This window comes from Kryptolebias marmoratus, linkage group LG18 (assembly GCF_001649575.2).
Source record: "Kryptolebias marmoratus isolate JLee-2015 linkage group LG18, ASM164957v2, whole genome shotgun sequence".
In the NCBI taxonomy this organism is placed as follows: Eukaryota; Metazoa; Chordata; class Actinopteri; order Cyprinodontiformes; family Rivulidae; genus Kryptolebias; species Kryptolebias marmoratus.
The window spans coordinates 2,569,567-2,594,730 of NC_051447.1; the positions used below are offsets into that span (position 1 = coordinate 2,569,567).

The 25,164-nt window shown below is 38.6% G+C and overlaps 1 protein-coding gene across 4 annotated transcripts in view; it reads left to right on the top strand.

The window, feature by feature from the left end:
• Positions 1 to 25,164, top strand: part of LOC108247515 (receptor-type tyrosine-protein phosphatase F) — a 147,656-nt gene that overhangs the window by 27,348 nt on the left and 95,144 nt on the right. For 3 of the 4 annotated variants that reach the window (XM_017435682.3, XM_017435684.3, XM_017435685.3), the window contains exons 4-7: positions 1,825 to 1,966; positions 4,770 to 4,958; positions 8,626 to 8,643; positions 17,484 to 17,594. In XM_017435682.3, coding sequence (XP_017291171.1) covers positions 1,825 to 1,966; positions 4,770 to 4,958; positions 8,626 to 8,643; positions 17,484 to 17,594 — 460 coding nt within the window. The remainder of the gene's footprint in view (positions 1 to 1,824; positions 1,967 to 4,769; positions 4,959 to 8,625; positions 8,644 to 17,483; positions 17,595 to 25,164) is intronic. The other variant, XM_017435688.2, reaches the window with a different exon arrangement.

Sequence of the window (25,164 nt, forward strand, 5' to 3'; positions counted from 1 at the left end):
TGTGAGAGTCGCGTGCAGTCTGTGCAGCCGTCTGGTGGGAACATGCAGCGCACTGGCAGGGCCGGAAAGTGGGGGGGCCAATGGCCCCCTGGCCCCAGTGGTTCCGGCGCCTATGGGTTGGGGTGGACAACAAAATAATGTGCACAGTCTAGAAGGCAGTTTTACAACATGTGCACATGAAAATAGACATAAATTAAAAAAAAAAAAATAGCTGCTCAAAACATGGTCACGTCTTGCCGGTGACTTGGTTGCAAACATTCAGAATGTAGTGAAACTGGAACAGGAAATTTGCGTATTTTCTTGCAATTTTGACCCTCCAACTCTCCAATAATCGCAGCCAAGTCAGACGCCACCTTTAGAAATCAGTTTTAAAAAACTGGTGATACAAAGGAAATCATAAGAAATGAATTGTCACAAAAAAGCTTCATCCAAACCATCAACAGATCTGCTAGATCTTGTTTCGACCAGACTGTTCAAGGAGGTCTTTCCCTTAATTAATATAATATTTTCATTTTGGATCTGCTTAATTTGTCTCCAATGACTGGTTATGTACCACAGAGCTTTAAGGTAGCTGTAATTCAACCTTTCCTAGAGAAACCTGATCTTGATTCAAAATCAATTATGTGAACATCTGGATAGAAATAATTTGTTTGAGGAGTTACAATCAGGGTTTAGAGCTCATCTGAGCACAGAAACGGCACTGGTGAAAGTTACTGATGATGTTCTCATGGCCTCAGACAGTGGACTAGTGTCGATACTGTCCTGTTAGATCTCAGCTGCATTTGATACAAGTGATCACAATATTCTATTACAGAGACTTGAACATGATATTGGGATTACAGAAACAGCTCTAAAATAGTTTAAATCATATATTTTGATAGATTCCAGTTTATTCATGTTAATAATGAATCTTTTTCATACACTAGAGTTAGTCATTGGAATGGGAGGCAGAGCTTTCAGATATCAAGCTCCTCTCTTGTGGAACCAACTTCCAGTTTCTGTCTGTGAGGCTGACACCCTGTCTACTTTTAAGAGTCGGCTTAGGATTTAACTTTTTGATAAATCCTGTCCTTTCAAACCTCAGCCAGTTGAAGCAGATGGCCGCTGGTCCTGATCCTGGTTCTGCTGGAGGTTTCTTCATGTGAAAAGGGAGTTTTTCCTTTCCACTGTCACCAGTGTGCTGCTCAGGATGGGAGACTGTGACGAAGTGAAAATTCAACACAATCTGCTGGCTTCCTTAGATAGATAACATTTACTAACTGGCTCTTTATAAGTGAATGTTTTTGTACAGTGCCCTGAGATGACTTTTGTTGTCACTTGGAACTATATAAATAAACTGAATTGAATTTAAATATATTTGTACTTGTGTAGAAAATATGACATATACAAATATCTACAAACATTATATTGACAACAAAGAGGGATAAATACTACAGAAATTGCGTTTATAACACAAATTAAATATAAAACAAATTTTTATATTTGCTGTATTTTACTGTTGTGAGTTTTCTTCTTTTATTTCTCATTGTAACTCACCTGACTGCATGTGACTGATTAATAGTTGTATTAGTACTCTGTATAGGCAAGTTCTCAAAGTATTTGCAGAACAAGCATCCAGTACGTTTTAAACTCACCACCACAGACTTCAGCACGTCTGAAGCAGCTTTCTTTCTTTAACTTGGAGCCAGAGTGTCTCTTAAACATGGCCAGGATTTAATGTTATTATTTTCTGTTTGACATGAGCTAAAGTCACTTTGGAGTTTTAGCTGCCTGCCAGTTACCAGTTGACGTACATCAATGTATGTATTCCTTCTCTGCTGTCAGGTGAAGGAGTTTGATGGTGGATCTGGCTCAGTTCTGCGTATCCAACCTTTGAGGACCAACCGTGATGAAGCCATCTATGAATGCACAGCCACTAACAGTGTGGCAGAAATCACTGCCACTGCCAAGCTGAATATCTTAGAGGGTGAGACTTGACTTTTGTCTTTGTCTCACTCACTTTCAACTGTTTCTGTTAATGTGTACACATGGACATTACTTCTTTTTTTGAACAACAGCAAACTCTTTCTAGACTTTGTTTTGATTCATCCCTATTGGTTGTGTTTAATTTTAACTTCACAGGTTGACACTTAAATGTACCTCAAAACCCTTTATAAACATCCTTGAAACATTTTGTTTTTAAATTTGGAATCCTATATGAGTTATCTGGCAGAACAAAAGTGTAAATTTCACTGTCCAGGTCCAAAATAATTTTCATGTGAGTTGATATTGGCTCATTGAGATCCAGAGACTGGAGTCAGTGTTGATATTTGCAGTCAAACATGAATAATTGATTTTATTTTAAAGGTAATCATATATTTAGAGGTCAGTTGGGTGCTTTTTGTTGGAACAAACCCCAGTGTTTAGTTATTAACTTTCAAGCTTAAGTATTGAAATGTGGGAAGTAGTTTTAATTTAGGGATTTTGTTTGTTTTGTGAACGCAGCTGTGATCAAATGCAGTGCCCACAAAAAAACAAAAAAATACAATGCAGGTGAACTCTCTCAGTAGATAATATGGATCATTTCTTTTGTATGATCCTTCACAGTGATATTCAACATTACATCATTTGTTATTAACTTGTACTTGAATCCGTCCTTCTTTTAATGTTTTTTTGCAGTTTGTATCTTTTTATACAATCGCCATAAAACAAAGAGTAACAAAGCAATTCTATTAACTTTCTCTAGAGCTGAAGCCAGAATGTCAGTTTTCTGGGAGCTGCTATGTTGTATTTTTGGAGCCTGAACCTACAAACTCCAGACAAGGGGCTATACACCTAATATGAAAGTCTCATCTACACACTCTCCCAACTCACTGACAGGCTGTTTGCCTGACAATCACAGTGAAACATGACATGTGTCTTAAGCCTCAAATAACTAGTTAAAGCTGAACAAAGGAGAAAAAAAAGCATATTTAAACATACAGCAACTAGAGAAGAACTGAATCAACAAAAATATGATCTGAAGTATGTTTTTATTGTTTAGTGAGAAAAATATCCCATCCATTTACATTTTGAAACTGACCGTTTTTCTCTGCTGGCTGCTGAAACCAGGAAACTCCTTCAAAGAAAGTGTGATGCCACTGTAAAGCTTGAGGGTTCCCTTGTGAAATGTGGGGCTCAGGTTCCTTGGTTTCTTCAATATAGAGGTCTTAACATTCCTCGCTGCACTGAACTGCATACATTGGATTCAGACTCTTCTCAGCATTTGTCAAATATCAGAAAACTCAGTCAAACATGTAAAGATCCCAGGAGGGTTCTTCACAAAGCTGGACACTCAGTCACCTAACAGATGTTCAAAAGTAGCAAAAGTAGCAGCAGAATTGACCTGAGCAGATTAACATCCATGCAACCATAAACAAGTTCTCCAAGATCAGTATTTTAACTAAGTACCAAATAATGTCTGCCACCCCTGTTTTGTTTTACACTCATTTGGTGGTGTTCTGAATTACATGTGGACTCATTCGAGGACCAATCAGAACATTCCAACTGCATTCAAGCCACAACCAAGCAGCAAATGAAAGGCGCTCAATAATTACAGTCCATTTACAATTTCACTAGACTGGACAAATATGACATACTTAATTTTATCTGAATTTAAAGAATTTCATTTTTTTTATTAATATTTGTTATGAAAAACTAGTATTGAATTGTTCCATGAGACTGATTTAATAAGACACACCCACCTAATTAGTCAATTCAGCATACAAGTTTCATCACCTGGTCCAAAGCTATTAAGATAAAAACCCCATTAATTTTAGACTGGCGTGTCTGCAGTAAATCAAGAGTAAATCAAAGTTAACTGAAGTTTATATGGTTACAGACAGACATGCCAAACAATGCTGTAACTTGCATATTGGTGAGAATTGAAAGATCGTTGTCTTCATTTCACTTCATTTTATTGACCACTAGATGTCCTACTCAAGCATTATGTCATTGAAACTTCTAGTAATGGACCAATTGTGTGATCAAGTGTGGAAGCTTCAACAAAGTCACATCAGCCATCATTTTCCAGTTGTCCAGAGGTGTTAGAGCTGCACAGAGGAATAAAACACAAAAGGGGGATATAAAAACCTGGAAGCACAGATAAGTAGTTTGAAGAGTTTGGCTGTGTGTAACCAACTGTGTGACAGTATAATTTAGCATTATGTGAATGGCAGCTCTGGCCTAAAATATACATTTAGCTTAGCTCATAAAACCTCCAAATTTCAGCCAAAAGTTCCCCTGTTCAAGATATCTCTTTGTCTGAAAATTCATTTATAATTTATAATAGCATTTGCCATAAATTTAAAGGTTTTTATTGTTTCAACACTGAGAATCATATCCATTTCTTATGATTCATAATTATATTTTCATAGTTTAGGTTGCATATTATTTATTTTTTTATGTTTTTATTTTTCTTTTGAGTATAGTAAAACGTTGATTGCAAAATAGATTGAGATGATTTGAGTGTAACACATGATTCACTGATCACAGAACAAAACTTTACTTTGAGACAAGATAAAAGCTAGATTAATATCCAATAACAATCTTTCCCAAAGATTACCTTTTTTTTTGTTGCAATAAATTGCTTGGTGCCCATTTTATCATGGCAAAGTTCAATTATACATTTCTACAAAGATTTGAGTTTTCTGGTTTGAACGTCTCAGGCTTAGGGTTTTGGATGGAGTGGTAGAAAAGTGGCTCTAGTTAAAACCGTCTCATCAGTTTGCCTGTGTTTTTGTTTGTCACAGAGGACCAGATCACCCATGGGTTCCCTACCATAGACATGGGGCCCCAGTTGAAGGTTGTGGAGAGAACAACTACTGCTACAATGCTGTGTGCAGCCAGTGGGAACCCTGACCCAGAGATATACTGGTTCAAAGACATGTTGCCTGTGGACACCAGCAGCAGCAATGGGCGAATCAAACAGCTGCGTTCAGGTGAAGCATTCGCTTCTCATTCTTTGTGATTATAGAAATGATACTAAGTGATGTTATTGATCTGTGACTATATATAGGACAAACAGAACATGTACTATAACACTTACTTTAAATGTGCATTAAAAACACATGAAGAGCTCATTTTACCTTGAAGAATGTTTTTTAAAGCCCTGTTCAGAACTGGCATTAAAGATCCATCTTTGGTGATTCACCTGCAAGTGGACAGCTCTGACTGAGTGTTCACACTTGGCAGGTAATGTGTACCTAAATATTTTTGTGATCATATTTCAGATGTACACACAGCCATGTCACACAGAAAGCTGTCAAATCAATGTGACAGCAGTCTGTTGCTGATGTTTCTGTCAAAACTACATTCAGACATCCGAACGTTGTTGTTTTTTAACATTAACATGGTTCAGAACCAATCGAGACACATTTTTATTGTGTTATCTCTTAATAAGCTAATTACCCAACAGAGGCAATATAAGAGAAATAAAGGAGCAGAATGATCAGTGACTTCACAGAGCTCAGTCTCAGAGCAAAGACTGAAGATTTTAACCTGTAAAAATCCTACACAGCTGAACGGTGCACTGACAGCCTTTGGTTGTTTTACACATCTTCACTGTGAACATAACATCAGCTCTGTGATTTATCAGGTGACGCTAATGCAACATAACACTGCTCAGACTGCTGTCCTGTGACTGACCGCACATTATAGCTCACAGGAACCACAGCGGGTCCAGTCAGCCCCAAAACCAATCAGAATAAAGAAGAGAAACTTTCTAACTAAAGAGAAACTCATCATGCAGCAATCTGCTCAAATCTGATGAATAAAATCCTGACAAAACAAACTGTATTTATGAAGTGGGTGTCTGATAAACAGTTCATTAGAAACTTTTAGCTGAAAAAACAAAAACAAAGCGATCAGAAAAAGCCATGTCTTCAGAATGTTCCCCAAGGATGGCTGTTTACTTATCTTTCATCAGTCAGCATCTGTGTGGACTTGCGATGTCAGGGCAGCTTCTCTGCTGCTTGGGTGGGGCCACGTCAGTTCAGTAGGAGGTCCTAGATCAGGGATCAGAACAGATTGTGTTCAGACTACCAAATGCCAAACAGTTTTCAATACAAATTAGGGTCATACACATCTGTATTTAGCTCGATCTGAATACAAGCCTATAGCTAGAAATGGATTTAAGTACCATGTCTGAACAAGGTCTAAATTTGTGGTAAATTTATTTGTCCAATTATTGGAAAATGCTAGACATATTTTGATGAGAGTTTTATCATATTTTTCAACACATTTGCAGATAACAAAAGAAGTCCTTACTTGTTATTTACAGAACTGGATCTAAGTGCTAAACTACAAACTAACAATGTAATACAAGTACATAACAGATGCTTTTTATTCAACTCCAGTTGCACACACCCATTTAGATGGACACTACAACAGAAAAATGTAATTCTTCCAATCCAGACATTGTGAAAATATAAGGTTTTAATATTTTTCACAATGAACCTTGAAAATTTGTCATGACACACTACCTTTATGTTTTAGTGTGGCATGTAGATGTTGGGACAAGAATGAGGGGAAGTGATGGCAGGTCTCAGTGTCATCCGACCCACCCCCCACCTCTCCTTGAAAGCTGCTGATGAGCCCTTTATCAAAACACGATGGGTCACACAGCTTCCAGTGGACCCCCCTCCCCTCATACCCCCCATTATTTATTGTTCACTGACAAAACAAATCACTGACATCTGTATCATAACCAGTTCTCTGTACTATTTGCTGCATATGAGTCTTGGTTTGTTCAAATGGTCCAGTAAGTTACAGAAACTGAACACAAAATAAAGAAGAAACACAATCAGTGTGAACAGCCCTAAAACTCAGCCCGCACAGTTACGCTCTCTCAGTTTTCTCACTCGAGTCACAGAGGCTTGCAGTCTCGTCACTGAACACGTCTGAAAAATTTGTGCAACAGATTTTCTCTGAAAATAGCACAGAGTTGTTTACATCTCCAGCCCATCTTTATGCAGTGGCTAACGAGCTGCAACACATCTCACCTGTGGCGGTCAGGCAGACCTGAAACAAGACAGGAGAAAGCTCTCTCATGAAGAGAGTCCCTAGAGGTCAATGACTGTGACAGTCAGCAAACCTATTTTTAATACAAAAAAACAAAGCCTTGTGTTTACCTCTAAACTACATCCCTAATGGTGAATAAAGACCAGATTTCTGTGAGGGACTGAAATTGAATGAATGTCATTACCTTATCTGATTCTAATACAACCAGATACCATGTTCCAGATGCAGATTTCACAGATGGTCTCTTAGCTGATTGCAGATGTTAAAAATAATTTGGCTCTGAAATTGAGCAGACAGCATTACAGGAAGAGCGGACACCTAAACTGCACAAATCTTGAAAAACAGATTAAACTTTTCCTCAAAAAACAGAAAACATTCCGCTTCAAGTGAAAAAGGAATGGAAATACTTTACTTCTTAATCTGTGTGAGAAAGACCATAGACTAGCAAGAGAGCCACAGAAAATTTGAAAAAAAAATCCAAAACACCTTCTCACTTTAGGCCCATGGAAGAGGTCAATGAAGCAAATCTTTAACTCAGATACCGACATAGGAAACTAAAGCATTAACTGACCTTATGACTGAGAGGAGAGGAAAACTTACTGTATATAGTGGCTGATCAGGCCATTTTGACACAAGAGGGAGTTAAACAGAAATTAAATAAGCTAAATGACAAAGTAACTAACACAAACAAACAAAACTGATCAAAGTAGTGCTAAATAGTAACCTGTGAAAGACTATTTCAAAAAGCAGGAGAAATCTAAACAAATCACAACATTTTAGCTTCTACCTCTACTGACAAACATGGTACAACCCAATTAATCTGATCTCCAAGCAGATCCAATGCAGCAGGGACTTCAGTCATTGGCAGGGCAACTCCAGTAGCATTTCCATATGCTAAATCATTGCTACATAAACTGCAGCAAAATTTGTTAAAGAAAGTTGATTAAATGTGTACACTCTTATTAGTCAGAACCAAACTTGCAAAAAATGTGGAAATATGCTACATAAAAATGTGAATGTCCAGTTGTTTTATTTGTGTATATTTAAATAACAAAATGCATAAAGTAAAATAAAAGTTTCTACCACAACCTTTGTTTACCATGTGACTGCAGTTGCTGCCGTCACAGTCTGTTAGGTAGGGCCTGGCGAGGAATTATTTAAATAATGTTATTATCATTCATCAATTTGTCTGGTGTCTATCGCCAGCAGTCACTGTGCGAGGAGCGGGGTACACCCTGGACAGGTTGCAAGTGCATCACAGATCACAATGCTGTTATGCTTTCTAAAATTATCACAAAGGAAAAAAAATGTTTTATACTAAAAGAAAATGTTAGCAGGATAAATTTTCTACAACTTCCTTTCCTCGACGAAGTTATACGATTTGATCATAATAATGACATTATTTTGTCACTCATTAACTTACACAGTTACAGAATCTTACATATATATGAAATGTATTTAAAAATATCATTCACAGCTTTTGCTTTCCACCTGCTGTTCTATTCTTTTTCTCTTTCCCCTCCTCTCTATCTTCTTTTTATACTAACGATTATTTTTAATCTTATCTGCATTCAAATTACCTCACAGGTGGTACACCAATAAGAGGTAAGAATGCCGAGTCCAGAAACTATGTCTTCATCCTGTCACTCTTTCATCCTCCTGTCTTGTCACTTTAGTTTGTCTTCACTCCCTGTTTTGTCCTTATTTCCTGCTACTGAACCGTCTCAGTAACCTTTCAAAGGTGTGGATGCTCTGGAAGAGATGAAAACAGGAGGGAGGCACACACTACAGAAAAATAAAACCCCTCATTTTAGAAAGTTTCTTCAGTTAAATAAATGACGTAACAGCTGATTTAAAGGTGACAGGAAGTCAAAGGCTAGGCTGAACAAAAATGTATTTTGTGTGGTTTATGTAGCAGCACACCACAAAGAACCTTACTGTATCTCAGATTTTAGTAGTTGTCTCTCTGTTTGTTGGTTCATCATCTGAACCAGGATTCAGAGATATAAAATGTATTTAAATTTAACCAACAAGTTCTAATTTTGTCCTCCAATCTCTGTTTACTTTTGTTAATAGGGGTGTAACAAGACCCTCAGCTCACAAGATGAGATAAGATTTTTAAAGAAGAAAAGCTCAAGCTGTCAGGGAACGGTACAGTCAGATTTTCTGTATCCACCTCTCCTCAAAGTTTGATAGACTCTTTTCCTCTCAACTCAGATGGTTTAATGAGAGGCTCAAATTTAATTAATCGACAAATCATTGTGTGTTTTGCAACTTGCTAGAGTTTTAAACTTTAAAAGAAATCTTGTGACATTTTAGCCTTGTCAGATTACATGACACAAGATCTCATTACACCCTTATTTGTCACAAAGCCATCCTGTATTGGTCTTCAGGATCGTGTTCTAAAATATTTTCTCTCTCATGCCTGTTATTTTTTACTTCTTACATTTATAATGTATGTCACATTTCCTGTTCTATATTTCACAGAATTATGAAAGGTACATTCTTACCTTTTATCTCAACACTTACTGAGACCCTGACATACTACAGACATATCTGATGGGATTTATTTTTAATAAATCTGAACATAATAACTTGTTTTCACAACATCAATAACAAATTCAGGACTTCAGGGGCTCAATCAGTCAGTCATCAAACGTTATCTGCTGACATCATTGTAAAATCACGTGTTTATTGTTAGTCTCTTTTATTCTTCATTGTTTACCAGTGATTACATGTGATTTACATGCATCTGTTTCAAAATAAGCACAGAGAGGTCTATATTGTTGAGGAGTTCCTTGCTGCACTGAACTCCATAAACCACACTGTTTGGGTGTTTTGTCCTTAGGGTGGACTAGCCTCTGTCTGAGAGTCATGTTGGATTTGAAATGTTGTGTTTAGAGAAAAAAAGAAAATTCTCAGGTACTCCAGCAACATAGTCAATGACAATGTTTTTGCATTTGCTTTGCTTTTCCTCCTCTTTCTGTTAAGTAGTGTGTTTTTTTTTTTAGATTTTCTCGCTGAATTAATAAAAGTCCAATTAGGATATCAACATGTTCAGAGAGGGCTTTTTTGTGTGTTTCTGTTCCCTTTCCCTCCCCTCTGTCTTTGTGGGACCGGATAGTGAAGCGTTCTGATGACAGAAAGTTTGTGTTCCAGTCGGTGATGAGAGTCAAACAGAAGGTACTGATCTGTTTGGCTTGGTTTCATGTAAACCTCAGTGTTAAGGCTTTCATCTGTCTTTATGTACACTAAACATCCTCTCTGGTAAACTTGATGTTGCTGTCAACAGAGTTGATGTGTCTGGTGAATGCTTCTGCTTCTGTAGCTTGGATCCGGACCCAGGTATCATCCACATATCAGAACCATTGGCTCAGTGTTGTTAGCCTTATAAGGATTTCATGTCTCTCTTTTCCACTTCCTTCATGTAAAGATTGGTCACATTTCTGAAGGATCCCATGGCACAACCATGCTTCTGTCTATAAAAGCTGTCATTATACTCGAAATAAATGGTGGAAAGACAGAGATCCAGCAGGGTACAGATCTGGGACCTCACGTATCAAAGAGTGCTCAAGTTTCATTCTGAAAGTTGGGGTATGGACTTCATTTATCTGGGCATTGCAGGGATGAGACTGTTTCATATAGCTAGCATGGGTTGGCTCAGGAATGGCTGAAATACCCGACCTGTCAGCCAGTTCCCTCTGAAAAACTCCAGTTGCAAGGAACCCAAGTGCGGTGAGGACTTGAACTGCCACTGGCAATGCACAGGTCCTCCTAGTTTCCCTCTGGGGCAAGTTCAGGGCAGAGTTTAAAAAAACTGCCTCTGGGACTCTAAATCTGATAATAAGCCAGGTATCATTATGTGACTGCAGGTCGGAGTGATCTCTGAAAACACGCTTCTTCTGAATTTGTCTATTGGCGATGTCCTCCAGCAGAGCCAAAGCTCCCATTAAAATTACAACAGAGAGCTGCTCTTTCATCCCAAATCACCGAGCATGAGCAGGAAGATGCCGCAACACAAAAATTCAGGACCAGTATGTTATAAAATTGTTGGACAGGACACTGACACAGACATAGTCAGAGGAGAAGCTGTAATTGTCCACAATTATACACATTTTTACGCAGTTATTTATGGCCATGTGTCATTGTTTACACCTTGTCTATCTTCGGAATCATCATGTAACTCGTTCTGAATTAATTTGCTGATCTGACACAGTTTTCTTTTCAGTGTGATTGGAAGTGCCTCTTAGGCAATTCACATGCGTTTTATGAGCCTCAGCTCTATGTGCGCCTCGCAAGCATGCGGTCATGATGCGTGTTTGCGTCTACATTTGACAAAAGCAGAAGAAAGTTTACAGTTTACGTTAGATTGAGGTTGTTTTGATCACTTTTCAGGTGTGTTTTATGTTATGTTGTATGATATTAAATGTGTTTCTGTTTCATCATTCAAGTTTAAACTATGAAAAAAACTCACACTGAAATATACTTTCAGTGTATTTAGATGAGTTTCAGTACTTTGTAGTTTGATACTGTTAACTGAAAATGTTTGCATGGCCTACGCATATTCTCAAAGCCAACATTGCATAAAAGTGAGTAAATACAGTTGAAACCAGAAGTTTACATACATTATATAAAAACACACACAAGCATTTATTTTACCATTTTAGGTCAATTAGGATTTTCAAAATTATTTCTATTTGCTAAATACAAGAATAATGAGAGTGAGAATGTTTTTAAGGTAATTTCTATTACTTTCTTTAAAGTCAAAAGTTTAAATACACTAAGATTACTATGCCTTTAATTGATTTGGGACATTTGGTGTCATGTTTTTGGAAGCTTCTGATAGGTTTATTGATAACATCTAAGTTAATTAGAGGCACAACTGTGGCTGTAATTTAAGGCACACCTGAAACACACTGCTTCCTTGTGTAATGTCATGGGAAAGTCTAAGATATCAGAAAGAGAATTGTGGACTTGCACAAGTCTGGTTCATTCTTGGGTGCAATTTACAGATGCCTGAAGGTGCCTCGTTCATCTGTACAAACAATTATATGCAAGTTCAAACAAGATGGAAATGTCCAGACGTTGTACTGCTCAGGAAGGAGACGGGTTCTGTGTCCCAGAGATGAACGTGCTTTGGTCCGAAATGTGCATATCAACCCAAAACAAAAGCAAAAGACCCGGTAAAGATGCTGGCTGATTTTTTTTTTATATTATTTGATTTATTTATTTAAAACAAGGACAATATACAGTATACATTAACCACAAGAGGAGAGATGCACTGTATCAAGTTATAGCTCTATTTCCACCTGTAGTTCCCAACCCAGCTGATACAATTCTAAAAAAAAAAAAGGCTGGTAAGAGTGTGTCATGATCCACAGTGAAACGAATAGTTTAGTTTAGTTTACTTTATTTATGCACAAATAAAATACAGATCAAAATACAAAAAGAACAATAATTATAGCAGTGCAGGAAGAGGTAAAAGCCCAAAATCATATAATATAAAAATACACAAATCCGAGAAAACAAAAAATCATAACATTGAAAATATAATCATACAAAAAAAACACTTCTAAGAAATTATAAAAATTGAAATAATTTGACAATAAAAAAATGACAATTATAGTTCATTAATTAAATAAAAATTTTAAATAACCTTTAAATTCATTTACAGAAAGCTTGCCTGTTACCAGATGTCAAAAATCATTCCAAACTTTAGCTCCTCTGTAACGAAACTGGCCTCTACTGTATCGACATGGGGTGAAAGGCCACTCTGCCAGGAAAAAGTCTTTACTTTAAAAGAAAAAAAGATTATTGTTTGCAAATTCACACAGGGCCTAAGACATTCAGTTTTGGAGACATCTCCTGTGGTCTAATGGAGCTAAAATTTGAACTGTTTGGCCCTAATGACCATCGTTATGTTTGGAGGAAAAAGGGGGAAGCTTGCAAGCCTGAGAACACCATCCCGACTGTAAAACACGGGGGTGGCAGCATTATGTTGAGGGGTTGTTTTGCTGAAGGAGGGACTGGTGCACTTCACAAAATAGATGGCATCATGAGGAAAGAACATTATGTGGAAATACTGAAGCAACATCTCAAGACAACATCCAGGAAGTTGAAGCTTGGGCACAAATGGGTCTTCCAAATGGACAGTGACTTGAAGCATACTGTCAAAGTGGTTACAAAGTAGCTTAAGGATCACAAAGTCAATGTTTTGGAGTGGCCATCACAAAGCCCTGATCTCAATCCTATTGAAAATTTATGGACAAAGCTGAAAAGGCATGTGCGCGCAAACATGCTCAGTTACACCAGTTCTGTCAGGAGGAATGGGCCAAAATTCCTGCCAAATATTGTGAGAAGCTCGTGGAAGGATATCCAAAATGTTTGACCCAAGTCATGCAGTTTAAGGGCAATGGTGCCAAATACTAATGAAGTGTATTTAAACTTTTGACTTTGAAGAAAGTAATAAAAATTGCCTTAAAAACATTCTCACTCTCATTATTCTGGAATTTAGCAAATAGAAATAATTTTGAAAATCCTAATTGACCTAAAATAGGAAAAGTTTATTCTGATTTCAAGCAAAAAGAAAATTGCATGTGTGTCTTTTTATGTAGTGTATATAAACTTCTGGTTTCACCTGTATTTACTCACTTTCATGCAATATTGGCTTTGATATATCCTGACATGTGCATGGAAAATGGCATACACAACCTTTTTGTGTATATGCACTGTTCATACATGTTGTTTAGGTCAATATGTTATTGAAATCATTTTCTGACGATTTCCACTGCTTCTGATATAGGTATACAAGTGAAAAGGGAAGTGACTTCAAAAGATACAATGGTTTCTCGTGGAGCCAGCTTCAAATGTCTAACTGTCTTAGCAAAATCTATGGAGTTCTCTCTGTGACATGGTGTAAATATGACAGTGGAACTAAAATAAAAGATGTTTTGCAAAATTATATGTTTTGTGAGTCTGTATAAACATGGAGTGGTTTCCCTTGGATATAATCTGTGGTGGAATGATTGATTGATTACTTTATCCTTTTCCAGTATTTGCAAGTAGTCTGTTAGTAGTAAGTAGTTATTTCTTCCTGGTATTCCGAAGTGTTGAGGACTACTATGCATCTTCCTTTGTCAGCTGGTAAAAACATGTTTTGGTCTTGGCTGAAAGAAATTATAGGTTTTCTCTCCTGTGGTGTAAGATTCGAAAGAGGTGGCTTGGCACTGGAGAGGGTTGCTGTTATCTTTATTCTGAGTTGTTCTGCCTCTGCTTCTGTCAGTTTGTTGCTCCTAATAGCGGAACCAGTGGAGGTGAATAGCTCCACAACAAGTGTTTCTTGTGGAGAAATTGCAAAATTCAGTCATTCTGCCATCACACCATCCTCTGGCTGTGTCAGTGTCCTGTCCAACAACTTTATAACTTACTGGTCCTGAATTTTTGTGTTGCTGCATCTTCCTGTTCATGCTTGGTGATTTGTGATGAAAGAGCAATTCTCTGTTGTAATTTCAAGAACTTACTTCTTTGACATTCCTTGATTTTCTGATGTGAAAATTGGGCCTTTTTGTCAAATCTATAAACTGTCAGAGTGTGAGATAAAAAAGTTGACAGCTTCTGGCAGGTCTAATAAACCCTGTGTGACAGCTTTGATGATGAAATGGAACCATCTTAATCTCTCACTAAGCAGCTTGTCAGATCTTTCAGAAGTATCTCTTCCACTGCATGTCCTTTGATGTTAGAGCTCAGTCTTATGCTGTTGGGAATGAGTTTTTGTTGATGATAATGATGACGGCTCCTGTAGTCTGCAACTTACCTTGACATTTTCTCATACTCTCACACTACTCCTGAGGTGTCCTCCCCAAAGTGCACAGCAATATGCTGGTATAGATTCAGTCATCCAGGACGTCTATCCATCCATCCATTTTCTTTTCCCACTTTACTTTCTGAGTCGTGGGGAAACTACTGCCTATCTCCAGTGGTCATGTGAAGGCCTCAGAAGTTTGTTACAGAACATTAGTGATCAAACAGCATCATGAAGACCTGTAAAAGACTTGAGACTGGAGCAGAGGTTCACCTTCCATCTTGATAATGACCCAAAGCATCCAGCCAGAGCTACAGTGGAGTGGGTCAGTTCAAATCATATCCATGTTTTAGACTGGTCGAGTCAAAGTCCAGACCTAAATCCAACTGAGAATCTGTGGTAAGACCTGAACACTGCTGTTCACAGATGTTCTCCATCCAATCTGACTAAGTTGCAGCTGTTTTACAAAGAAGAATGGGCAAACATTTCAGTTTGTGGCTATGTAAATTTGGTAAGACAAACCCCAAAAGAATTACTAGAATTGGAGCAAAAGGTGGCTCTAGAAAGAACTGAATTGGGTGGGGGGTGAGGGTATTAATGCACACCACACTTTTCAGATTTTTAATTTGAAAAAGGTTTGAAAACCATATCTTATTTTCCTTCCACTTAGTAATTGTTCACTACTTTGTGTTGGTCTGTCTCCTAAAATCTTAATAAAATACTTTGAAGCTTGTGGTTGGAATGTGACAAAATGTGGACAAGTTAAAGGGGGTGAAGACTTTTTCAAAAGCTTTGTACAGAGTGTGATGAGGGTGCAGAAGAGCATGCTGGGGATGCAGAAAACAGGAATAAGTAATTTGGTGAGGACAAAAAAATGTTTGCCTTTACACCAAAGAAGGTTTATAGTCCAGCAGATACCTGAAACAATTTTTCACTTGGTGAAACAAGCACCAAATTTGGAACAGACATGCTTCAGGACCTACTCTCCGAGGAAAGTACATCCAGGCATGAAAACAAAACGGCCACCGTTTTCCAAGATGGCTGCCAACTGAATAATTCCATTTTGAAGGTCTATACATTGAAATACTGTATATGATTTGGAGTATAAGAAATCTAATCCTGCATTTCAGAACCAAAAACATTGATAATTATGATATGTTAATGTGAATTAGATTTGGAATTTCTTATATATGTTTCTAATCTTCGAAGTTTTACAAAATAAACCTTAATGGTTATGCTTTTGTTGTTTGGCTAGGAAACAAACTCTTTCTTGATACACAGGTTGGATAAGTTCTTTTAGTTCTCACATTTGTTGTTGGTTGTGCTTTGACATCACTCTAATATAGAATAATGAAAACCAAAACAGCTTGTCACTGTATTCCAAGAATAATAGCAAGGTTGGAGAGCATTATACCAAGTAACTTGGCAATATCTGTGAACGGACAGCTGCATCAAAAACATACACTTTCAGACATAAAATAGCCTGCATCTTGAAAACTGATGGACAGTTTGGAATGAGGTTGATACTACTAAGTTCTCTTGGTTAGAATATATGCATTTTGTATTTGCATCACTCACATATATTGATTACTTGACAATCTGTGCTGAAAACAGCTGTTTTCACATTTAATGAGGTGGCTCTCTTAAAAAATTATGGCCATCTTGTTTTTCAATCTGGATAGCATATTTTTCTGTAAGAGTAGGTTCTGAAGCACCTGTGTACCAAGTTTGGTGCTTGTATCACCAAGTGAAAGATTCCTATGGGATATTGACCTAATCTGCCTCACTATGAACACATTAGATGTTTTAAAAGGTTGTAGTTGTTGTGGGTAGGCACCAGCTCCCCGCGACCCAGAATGGAGAAGCGGGTAAAGAAAATGGATGGATAGTTGTTGTGGGGTCCTCGTTCTGCATGAAGGGAGCTGACCGAGGTAAGCAGTTCAGAACCCATGAAGCCCTGATGGATGCTATCTGTTTTCTGTTAGAAATTCTTTTGTCTGTAGGTTTTTAGTCTGTGTGCAAAAGATTAAAATCAATCTGAACTGGCACTTCTGGGTTGCTGTGCAGAACTAATCTCTCAAATGAAACCTAGTTCTGATTAATTTGTAAATTGTTTTAAAAAGATTGTAAAAATGTTTAGAATGAGTATGGATAGAAATACGATGCCAGGTTAATGAGGAAAGAGAGAGATTGGATGTCAACTATTGCGTTAAAGAAAGATTAGGTGTTGCTAAGAGTGATGGGCAATAAGCAGCCAAATTTTAGTATAGGAAAATATTATAGTAAAAAAAAAAGAAAGAAAAGAAAAGGTTAGATATAACTAAGGCTGTAATAATTTTTTGTTAAAATTACAGGTTTTCTGTCCTACTGGGATACTATTTAAACTTTAAAATTATTTTCTGAAAATATCTTCTCAAAATAAGATATACTTTGGTAGCAATACATAGTACATCCCAGAACATACTGGGTATGTACATGGTACTTAAAAGGTACAAGGGTATGTACCCAGTGCGTATTAGGTATGTATCTAGTGATCAGAATCATTTTCCAACTTTCTCAATGTATGTGTAAATGAATTTGTGCATTTATGTATCAGTATGTGATGTTCAGGTCTGAACTGTAATAACTTGGCCTTGTTTCTCAGGAGCACTACAGATCGAGAACAGCAACATGTCAGATGAGGGCAAGTATGAGTGTGTGGCAGTCAACAGCGCTGGGACTCGGTTCTCCAGTCCAGCGAATCTTTATGTTCGAGGTAAGATTTCTTTTGGCTCTGTGTACATTTTTGTCTTCAGCAGAACAGTCTTAACAAACTGACTCTCTAAATTTAACTGCAGTAAAAAAAAAAATTTTGCACTTACACTGTCATATTTTACTGTCTCTGGTTGGTTATCTTGGGTTTGTTTTTGTATTAGGTTTATTGTGTTATTTGGTTGTCTTCATGTTTAGTTTTGTAGTTTTGCTCCTTGTGCCCTTTGTCTCCTGTCACTATTCACCTTTTGGCCCGGTCCCAATACTCGCACTACACCCTACGCCCCTCTATGAAGCATGTACTCAGTGGAAGTGCACAGAAGGGTTCGTGTGTGCAGGTTACAAGCATGCAAGAATTGGAGAATTGGGACAGTACAGGTTACGTCTCCTACTTGCACCTCTGGGCCGTAACTGTGACATCCAACATCCCGGTCACTGTTTTGGTATTTTAAGAAGATGCCAGTACGATTTTAAAAGTACAGAATAGATATTTATGCTTTCCAAATTCATTGCAGGAGATATTTGGCTGTTCAGACGCATTTTGTTATGACTTGTTGAGTACGGAGCAAAGCTTGAGTGTATTCATACATGTACAGCAGAGTGAAACAAGAATTATTTCAGTACTTTACATTTAAAAACTGCTTTTTTCGTGGCAGATACACCTTGCTCTGTCACCACTGCCATATTTCCCCCTTTTAATTCAAAACCCTTTCACTGTCAATAAAGACAATAAAAAAAATGAATAAACAAAATGTCACATGCAGCGATGAATTGTGCGTAAATACTTTGCAAAGTCCGCCTGGGTGCGGGCTTAGCCGAAGGGAGGATGTAGTAAACAAAGGGGGCGGTGCTAAAGACCACTCTGGAGAATTGGGACACACTACGCACTCAAACCCTTCAGCATGAACGCTCATTTGAAGGACACGAAGGTGGAACGAGGGTGCAAGTGCAAGTATTGGGACCGGGCCTTGACCTCAGTACTTGTCGGCCTGCCACACCCATCTGCACCTGTCCCTCGTTTGAAATCTGTCTCCCGTGTCCACTTCCCAATTACACTCTGCCTTTAAAACTGGTTCATCTTCTTTACTTCCCTGCTGGTTCATTTTTGCTTCAATGTGCTGTCTGATTTTGCCCCGTGTCTTGCCTCCTTATGTTTCTGAAATCCTGGTTTGTAATTTTTTGTTATTTAGTTTTAGTTGCTGCCTTCTCAGCCTTTGTTTTCCTTTTTTGTTAATAAATTAGTTTTACTTTGAGTTCCTCTGTGTCTGCCTGCATTTTGGGTTCCAACCAACCACCAAACCTGACAGTAACCATTAAGTACCACAGACCTGATGGGTTCTACATACCTGGTCACCATCTTTAAAAGTTGTTGATGAACAACTTTTTTCAAGAAAAAAACAGTGCTTAAAAACTCATCATGCTTTCCCTGTGTCATTATTAACTTAATAAGTATACGTTCACTAAAATTAATCTGTTCTTAGTTAACAAAAGGCAAAAGAAGTAAGTTTCTACAGGAATTGTTTGATCAGTCCTGAATCTACCTCCTTCGTGCTGTCTACAATAACAGGCTCCTGAGGGTTACAGTCTGAGAACCTACACCATCTTTCAAATGGTGCAGATCTCTTTTTTTACAGTGAAAGACAGATTAATACTGAATGTTACTAGATTTATACCAGAATAATACTGAGTCTTATTCTGCTTCTGTAAATTCAGAGAATCTTTGTGTATTGTCAGCAAGACCACCCCTCACACACTTTGTTGGTTGGACAGAAGTCAGTGGCATCTGTTTTCGATGCACTTCACGCGTCTCATTAAGTTGATCATTTTAACTAAGTTTAATACCAAAGAACTAGAAGTGGTCCTGCACCCTGTACTACAAAGCAGGTGTAACTTACCCTAGGTTTTTTTTAAGAGAACCAGTTCAACTAATCCTAACTATGAAGACTTGGTACTACAAAGTCAATCCAGGATTTCTGATTCTGATCTGTATTTATTCATGTGAAACAGGTGGAGCTGCATCAAAGGACCGATCAGTCAGGAAGCTGGAAGGAAACCCAGAACAAAAAATTCAGCAAACAGACTAATTATTGATCTTGTCACATCATTAAAGAATGAGTAGATAGGCTGCTATTATTATTGCTTTAAATAATGTTCTTCAGATGTTGCCTTTTATTGAAACACAAAATGTTGAACCTCTATTTTATAGTGTTTAAAAAACTCTTTGTACTAAATGAAGAAAAACAAATGTTTCAGGTTTTTTTAAAAATAAATAAACCAGTCTTCATAATGTTACATTAAAATAGTATGCCATTAACCTATTATTCTATTCATTCTTTTACACATTTTATAAGATTTCTTTGGAAAGGATCATGAATGTACAGACAGTTTGATGCTCCGCGCTCAAACGCTCTCAATATCTCGATAATCTTGCTTTCTCATAAAATACAGAAAGTTTTTAAAACAGGACAATAACAAAATAAGCTCAATTGTTTGTTTCAATAAAAGGCAGCATCTACAGCATGTTATTTCAGTTCAAAGTGAAACATTAGTAGCTTTCTGGTTATATCTGCTTGTGCTTTAAAGCTGGAGTAGGTAATTTTTATAAAAAAATATTTTTTTACATATTTGGTAAAACTGTCACTATGTCCTGACAGAATATGAAACAGATAATCTGTGAAAAAATCGAGCTCTTTTGGCTTCTCCCAGTGCCCCTACTATCGGTCAGAAACAACCAGTCAGAGCCAGGAAGAGTGTCTTATGCCCCTTTCACACGGACCCTAACGGTCCCGGCTCCACTCCACTCGGCTTGCTTTGCGAGCGTTCACATCTGCATTTTTTCGCACTCGGTCCCTGCTTTTTCGGTACCTGCTTCTGAGTCGGGCCAGCCGGGCCGGCCCTGCTTCGTGGGCGGAGCAAGCTTAGCTCCTGTTCACTCATTGGTCGTGGGTGTGACCAGATCAAGCATAAAGAGTGAAAGGTAGGAATATAAACAACAGCGTTAGCTTACCCTGCAACGTTTATGCCGTCTGACCCCCAGATGAAGGCGCTGTAAAGCCTGAAATCTCAGGCGGATAACAGCTGTCCTACTCCGCGCAACAATGGCGGCATCCAGAGCATTTCTTCCACTGCGCCTCTCTTCCTGAAGTCTCAGGAGAATCCACATAAGTTTAAAAAACAGCAACAACACAGGGCCAACGTTGTCCATAGCGCTTTCGTTGTTTATACCAACTTGCGCTAAATTTCGGTAGCACACCCCCCCACGCCGCGGCCCCGCCCCCCGCAACACGAGGAGGCGTTCCTCTGCTACCGACCAAACTGGCTGGTGTGAACAGGATGCATTCTTTATCGAGTAGAGTGGAGTTGAGCCGGACTTCTGAATTAGGGGCTGTGTGAAAGAGGCATTAGTAGTGTGTTGATCACACCCTTTCCCCGTACAGCGTGTACTATCGTTCAAGTTCAAGATAGCTGATGTGGTGCAGCTGTGCTAATGGCAGAGAAACAACCTAACGTTACACAAAAACTGCCAATTTCTCGAGTGGTACCTGCTCAGAAAACAGAGACAGGTAAACAGAAGAAGACCCATTACATTATCAGTGGCCCTGCTTACTAACTTGAGTGTTCACGGCAGGCTCCGCTGTGGGGGAGGATCTGTGGAGGGAGAGCTGTAGAGCAGCAGAGAGCAAGGGGGAGGGACCTGTAAGGTGGGCTTGTTCGAATTTTCAGGCTAAGTCCTGTGGAGGAGAGTACAGAAATGTACTCGATGTAAGAACTGCCTTTAGATCCCACAGTCCACAGTTTTCTCAAAACTCCCTACTGCAGCTTTAAACCCCACTCATATCTTTATCTGAATCCATGTTGTTTTTGAGGTCGTTTAAAATCTTATTTAGTACTGTCTATGTTTTTATCTAAAACCAGGCTGGCATTTTTAACAAATGTTATGAGAATTAAAAAATTCAAAACAAGCCTCTCTAAAACTTTACTTAAAAACACCAGGTTTGAAATCAGTCTGGCACAAAACATTAAACATATAGGGATCTGGATTACTTCTCTTCATGTGGGGTTTAATGATGGCAGCAGTAGGAAAGACACCGATTTGATGAGTAATTAAATATGTTAAGCCTGTTTTATACAAAGAAATCTAAAAGAGTTTTGAAAAAGGAGTAGGTATGGGGGCTTAAAGGCAGGTTGTCTAATTTATTTGAGAACTCTGTCAAGCAGTCCAGCATCAATCAGGACATATTCCTTCAAGGTTTACACATTAAACAACAAGTTTTGGGTGTCACTATTTTCACACTAACTGAGGGAAAGATTTGACCTCATACTTTCTACTTTTCCTCTGAAGTGACCTGTGAATTTGTCACATTAGGAGCTGTTGAAAATATTGCTTGATATTGTGAGGATAGGCTTAGTTAATCCATCAAAAACTGAAAACAGATTTTGTGGATTGTTTTTATTGTTTGATATGAGTTAACATTTAACACCATACAGTTGATCAATGTTATTTCATGGTTACCAAGGCAACCAGGGAGAAAAGAGCGAAGAAGCTAAATTTCACCGAGGCAGAACGTGATATGCTGGTCAATAAGGTGAAGAACAGAAAAAATAAAAATATACGTTTTGGGAGCCGCAGTCGTGGCGTGACAAATAAAAGGAAGTGTTGTTATCACTTCAGTGAGTGGGACATGAGGACCGGGGCCAAGGTGGAGAAAAAGTGCTCAGATTTTAGGGTGGAGACAAAAAAACGACTAACCGGCCACCACCAGAGCATATCAGGTGGGGATAAAGGCGTACCGAACTGATACCATTTGAAAGAAGGCTGGAGGGTGTTGTGCTGAAAAGCGATTGGGCGCACCCCCAGGATGGGAGCGCTCATGGGTGTGAGCGGTATTAAAGCGCGCCTCCTCCGCACTCTAGGGGTTTGGAAAGGGAAACAATAAATAGTCATCACTGACTGTCAGCTAGCTTAGCTGTCAGCTAAGCTAGCAATGTGCCTTAACTCTTTTGCAGCTGTCTGAGACATCTCTGCTAGACGACTTCCTCTCAAATGAGGCGTTCTCCTGAAATGGCCGAGAGCGCAGGCATAAACAATCGATCTGCACATGGATCCTGCTCCTTCCTGGTTATTGATCAATAGGAGAGGAGCTGGACCAAGAAGACAGCCTCCTCATTTGCATACTGAGGAAGAAATGCACACAGTGATTAAAGAGGAGGAGGAAATGTATAAGGAAAAAGCAAAAGCAAAATATATATATTTCTGCTTTTATTTTTGATTATGTTGGTTTCGGTCCTCCATAGGTATACACAGTATTATGAGACTGTTAAAAATGAAACTTCTTGTCCCGTTTTGTTGTCAAGATAACACCCAAGGATGCAGGCTCACACAAGTATGAGTAAAAAAAGATTTTATAACACTAAAACAAAAGACTGACTTGGCAGCAAAAAAATACAAAAACACTACGAGAACCAAAATCGCAAGGAGGCTACACAGAGCACACGAGGAGCAAAGCAGGGAACATACCAGTATGCCTGAACAAGGATCGAGTGAGAACTGACAGAATAAATAGGAAGGGGCTGATGAGATGAGTGGTGACAGCTGAGCTTAATAAATACAAAGAGCTGGTCTGAGATGTGAAAGTATGACAGAGGAAAAGGAGCTGGCTGAAGTTGATGGCACAGGAAAAAGCAGTGGAACAGAAAGGACTGAAAACAAGAAAACACAGAAAACAAACATGATAACAGACCCCAAAACATTAAAACAAAAACAAAAAATACTGATCCTGAGAATATTTTAAAAAGTTGTAATTAATAAAGGAAAGGTCTCTAAAAACCTGTTTTGATGAATGTCTTTAGGCCATATTTAGTCCAATGTTAACCTCAATGTCTTTTCAAAATGCTCCCTCTGGCTCTCACACACCATCTTATGAACTCTAAGATAAGAGCAGCATAAAAGGATTTATATTCACACTTTTTATAAACTCCTGGATATGTAGAATGTAGCAGTTTTTTGTTACTTTTCGGTTTGCGCCTTAGTAACATTTAAATTAATATGCACTACATGTTTTTGTTTTATTTCTGGGCTTGATAACATGTTTTGAAGTCAAAAAAACGGAGGAGCAAAAACACAAGTTTGCACTTCCACTTTAAAAAGTGCAACTGCTCCACCTCCTGCAGTGAGCAGGCACCTTTGCCTGACGTGGGTTTGTCGGCACATGACTGAGTGATCCGTACACTCATAAATGTGGGGATTCTGCTCTTGTAAAACCAACTTGAAGAAGTTTTTTTCAACACGCTTGCCAAGACCAATGAGACCCCAGGCCTTGCCCTTCTGGGCTTATAAATATGCTGATAAGTCTCATTCCGTCAAACTTATTGCACTTCACTTCGCTTAACCCTCCTGAAGCCCTCAAAAGAGAGACACACAAAGAGAGGTATAGAAGCCCTTGTAACTCTGTGTCAATTTGGTCGCTTATATAAAGAAGCAAGGGAAGACATTCATTACCCCTTCTTTGCCTTACATACTGCCTGCTGCAGTGGTGCATCACACAGCAACTGTCCCTCAGACCAACACACATCCCATGGGTGCTGAACTACGGAGCTGATGAGCTCTCCAAAGGTCTTCCTCTGTCACCTACACTTAGATGTGGTGCAGCAGATTTAGGATTGTCTAAATCGATTGCTTCGATCTGTTCGCCTCCAGGGAAAACGTCATATGTCATATGTTTTTCACCATTCTGGATGCGCTGGCACAATGGTGGCCGCTAATGCACTTTCCCTCCTGGTGGCATTGATCCAACCAACACTGGAATGCATGTGCAGGGTGGGGCTCACTTTAATTCAAGTAGCTCCCTGCTGACCCAAGAAAGCTTTGTTCACAGAAATGGCCTGAAGTGTCTCCCAGTCTGCATGGATCTTCTGACTCAAGTGCATAGCCAAATTTGGCACTCATGTCCACAGATCTGGAATCTGTCAGCCTTTTTAAAGGTAGAAGCTAATATCTTCAGGTCTGCCCAGTACTGTTGTTGACATGACTCAGTGCACCAGTGCTGGAACCACACAGAACTTATATGCATTTAAATTACGCATTTTTGAAGCTCAGTGTCATGAGAGGAATGTCCTCCTTTTCTTCAGCTCCATTTCTGATGTTCTCACATTCCTACAGAATTTGATGGAAAAAGATCATTCTTTTTCTACAGTCAAAGTTTATCTATTACCTATTGCTGCCTGTCGTGGTGGATGGAACAGAAAGCCTCCTGGTTCCCATCCTTTGTTGGTGCAGTTCATGAAAGGGGTTCTGCATAAACGGCCACTCCCCAAAAATGCTGATACCACAGTGGGACTTGTTGCTGGTTTAAGATGTGTTGTGTGACACACCTTATGAAACTGTAGACTTGGTCAACATGAGCATGCTTTCCTATAAAATAGAGTTTCTTCTGGCACTGTGCTCAGTGAAATGTTTGAGTGACATCCATGCGCTCTCAGTTCACCATCTGTGCAAACTGGGTACAGTTTGCACAGGATGGTTCCAAAGTGACTTTACGCCCCATGGTGCCAGCTTTATCCTATAAGAACCTTTC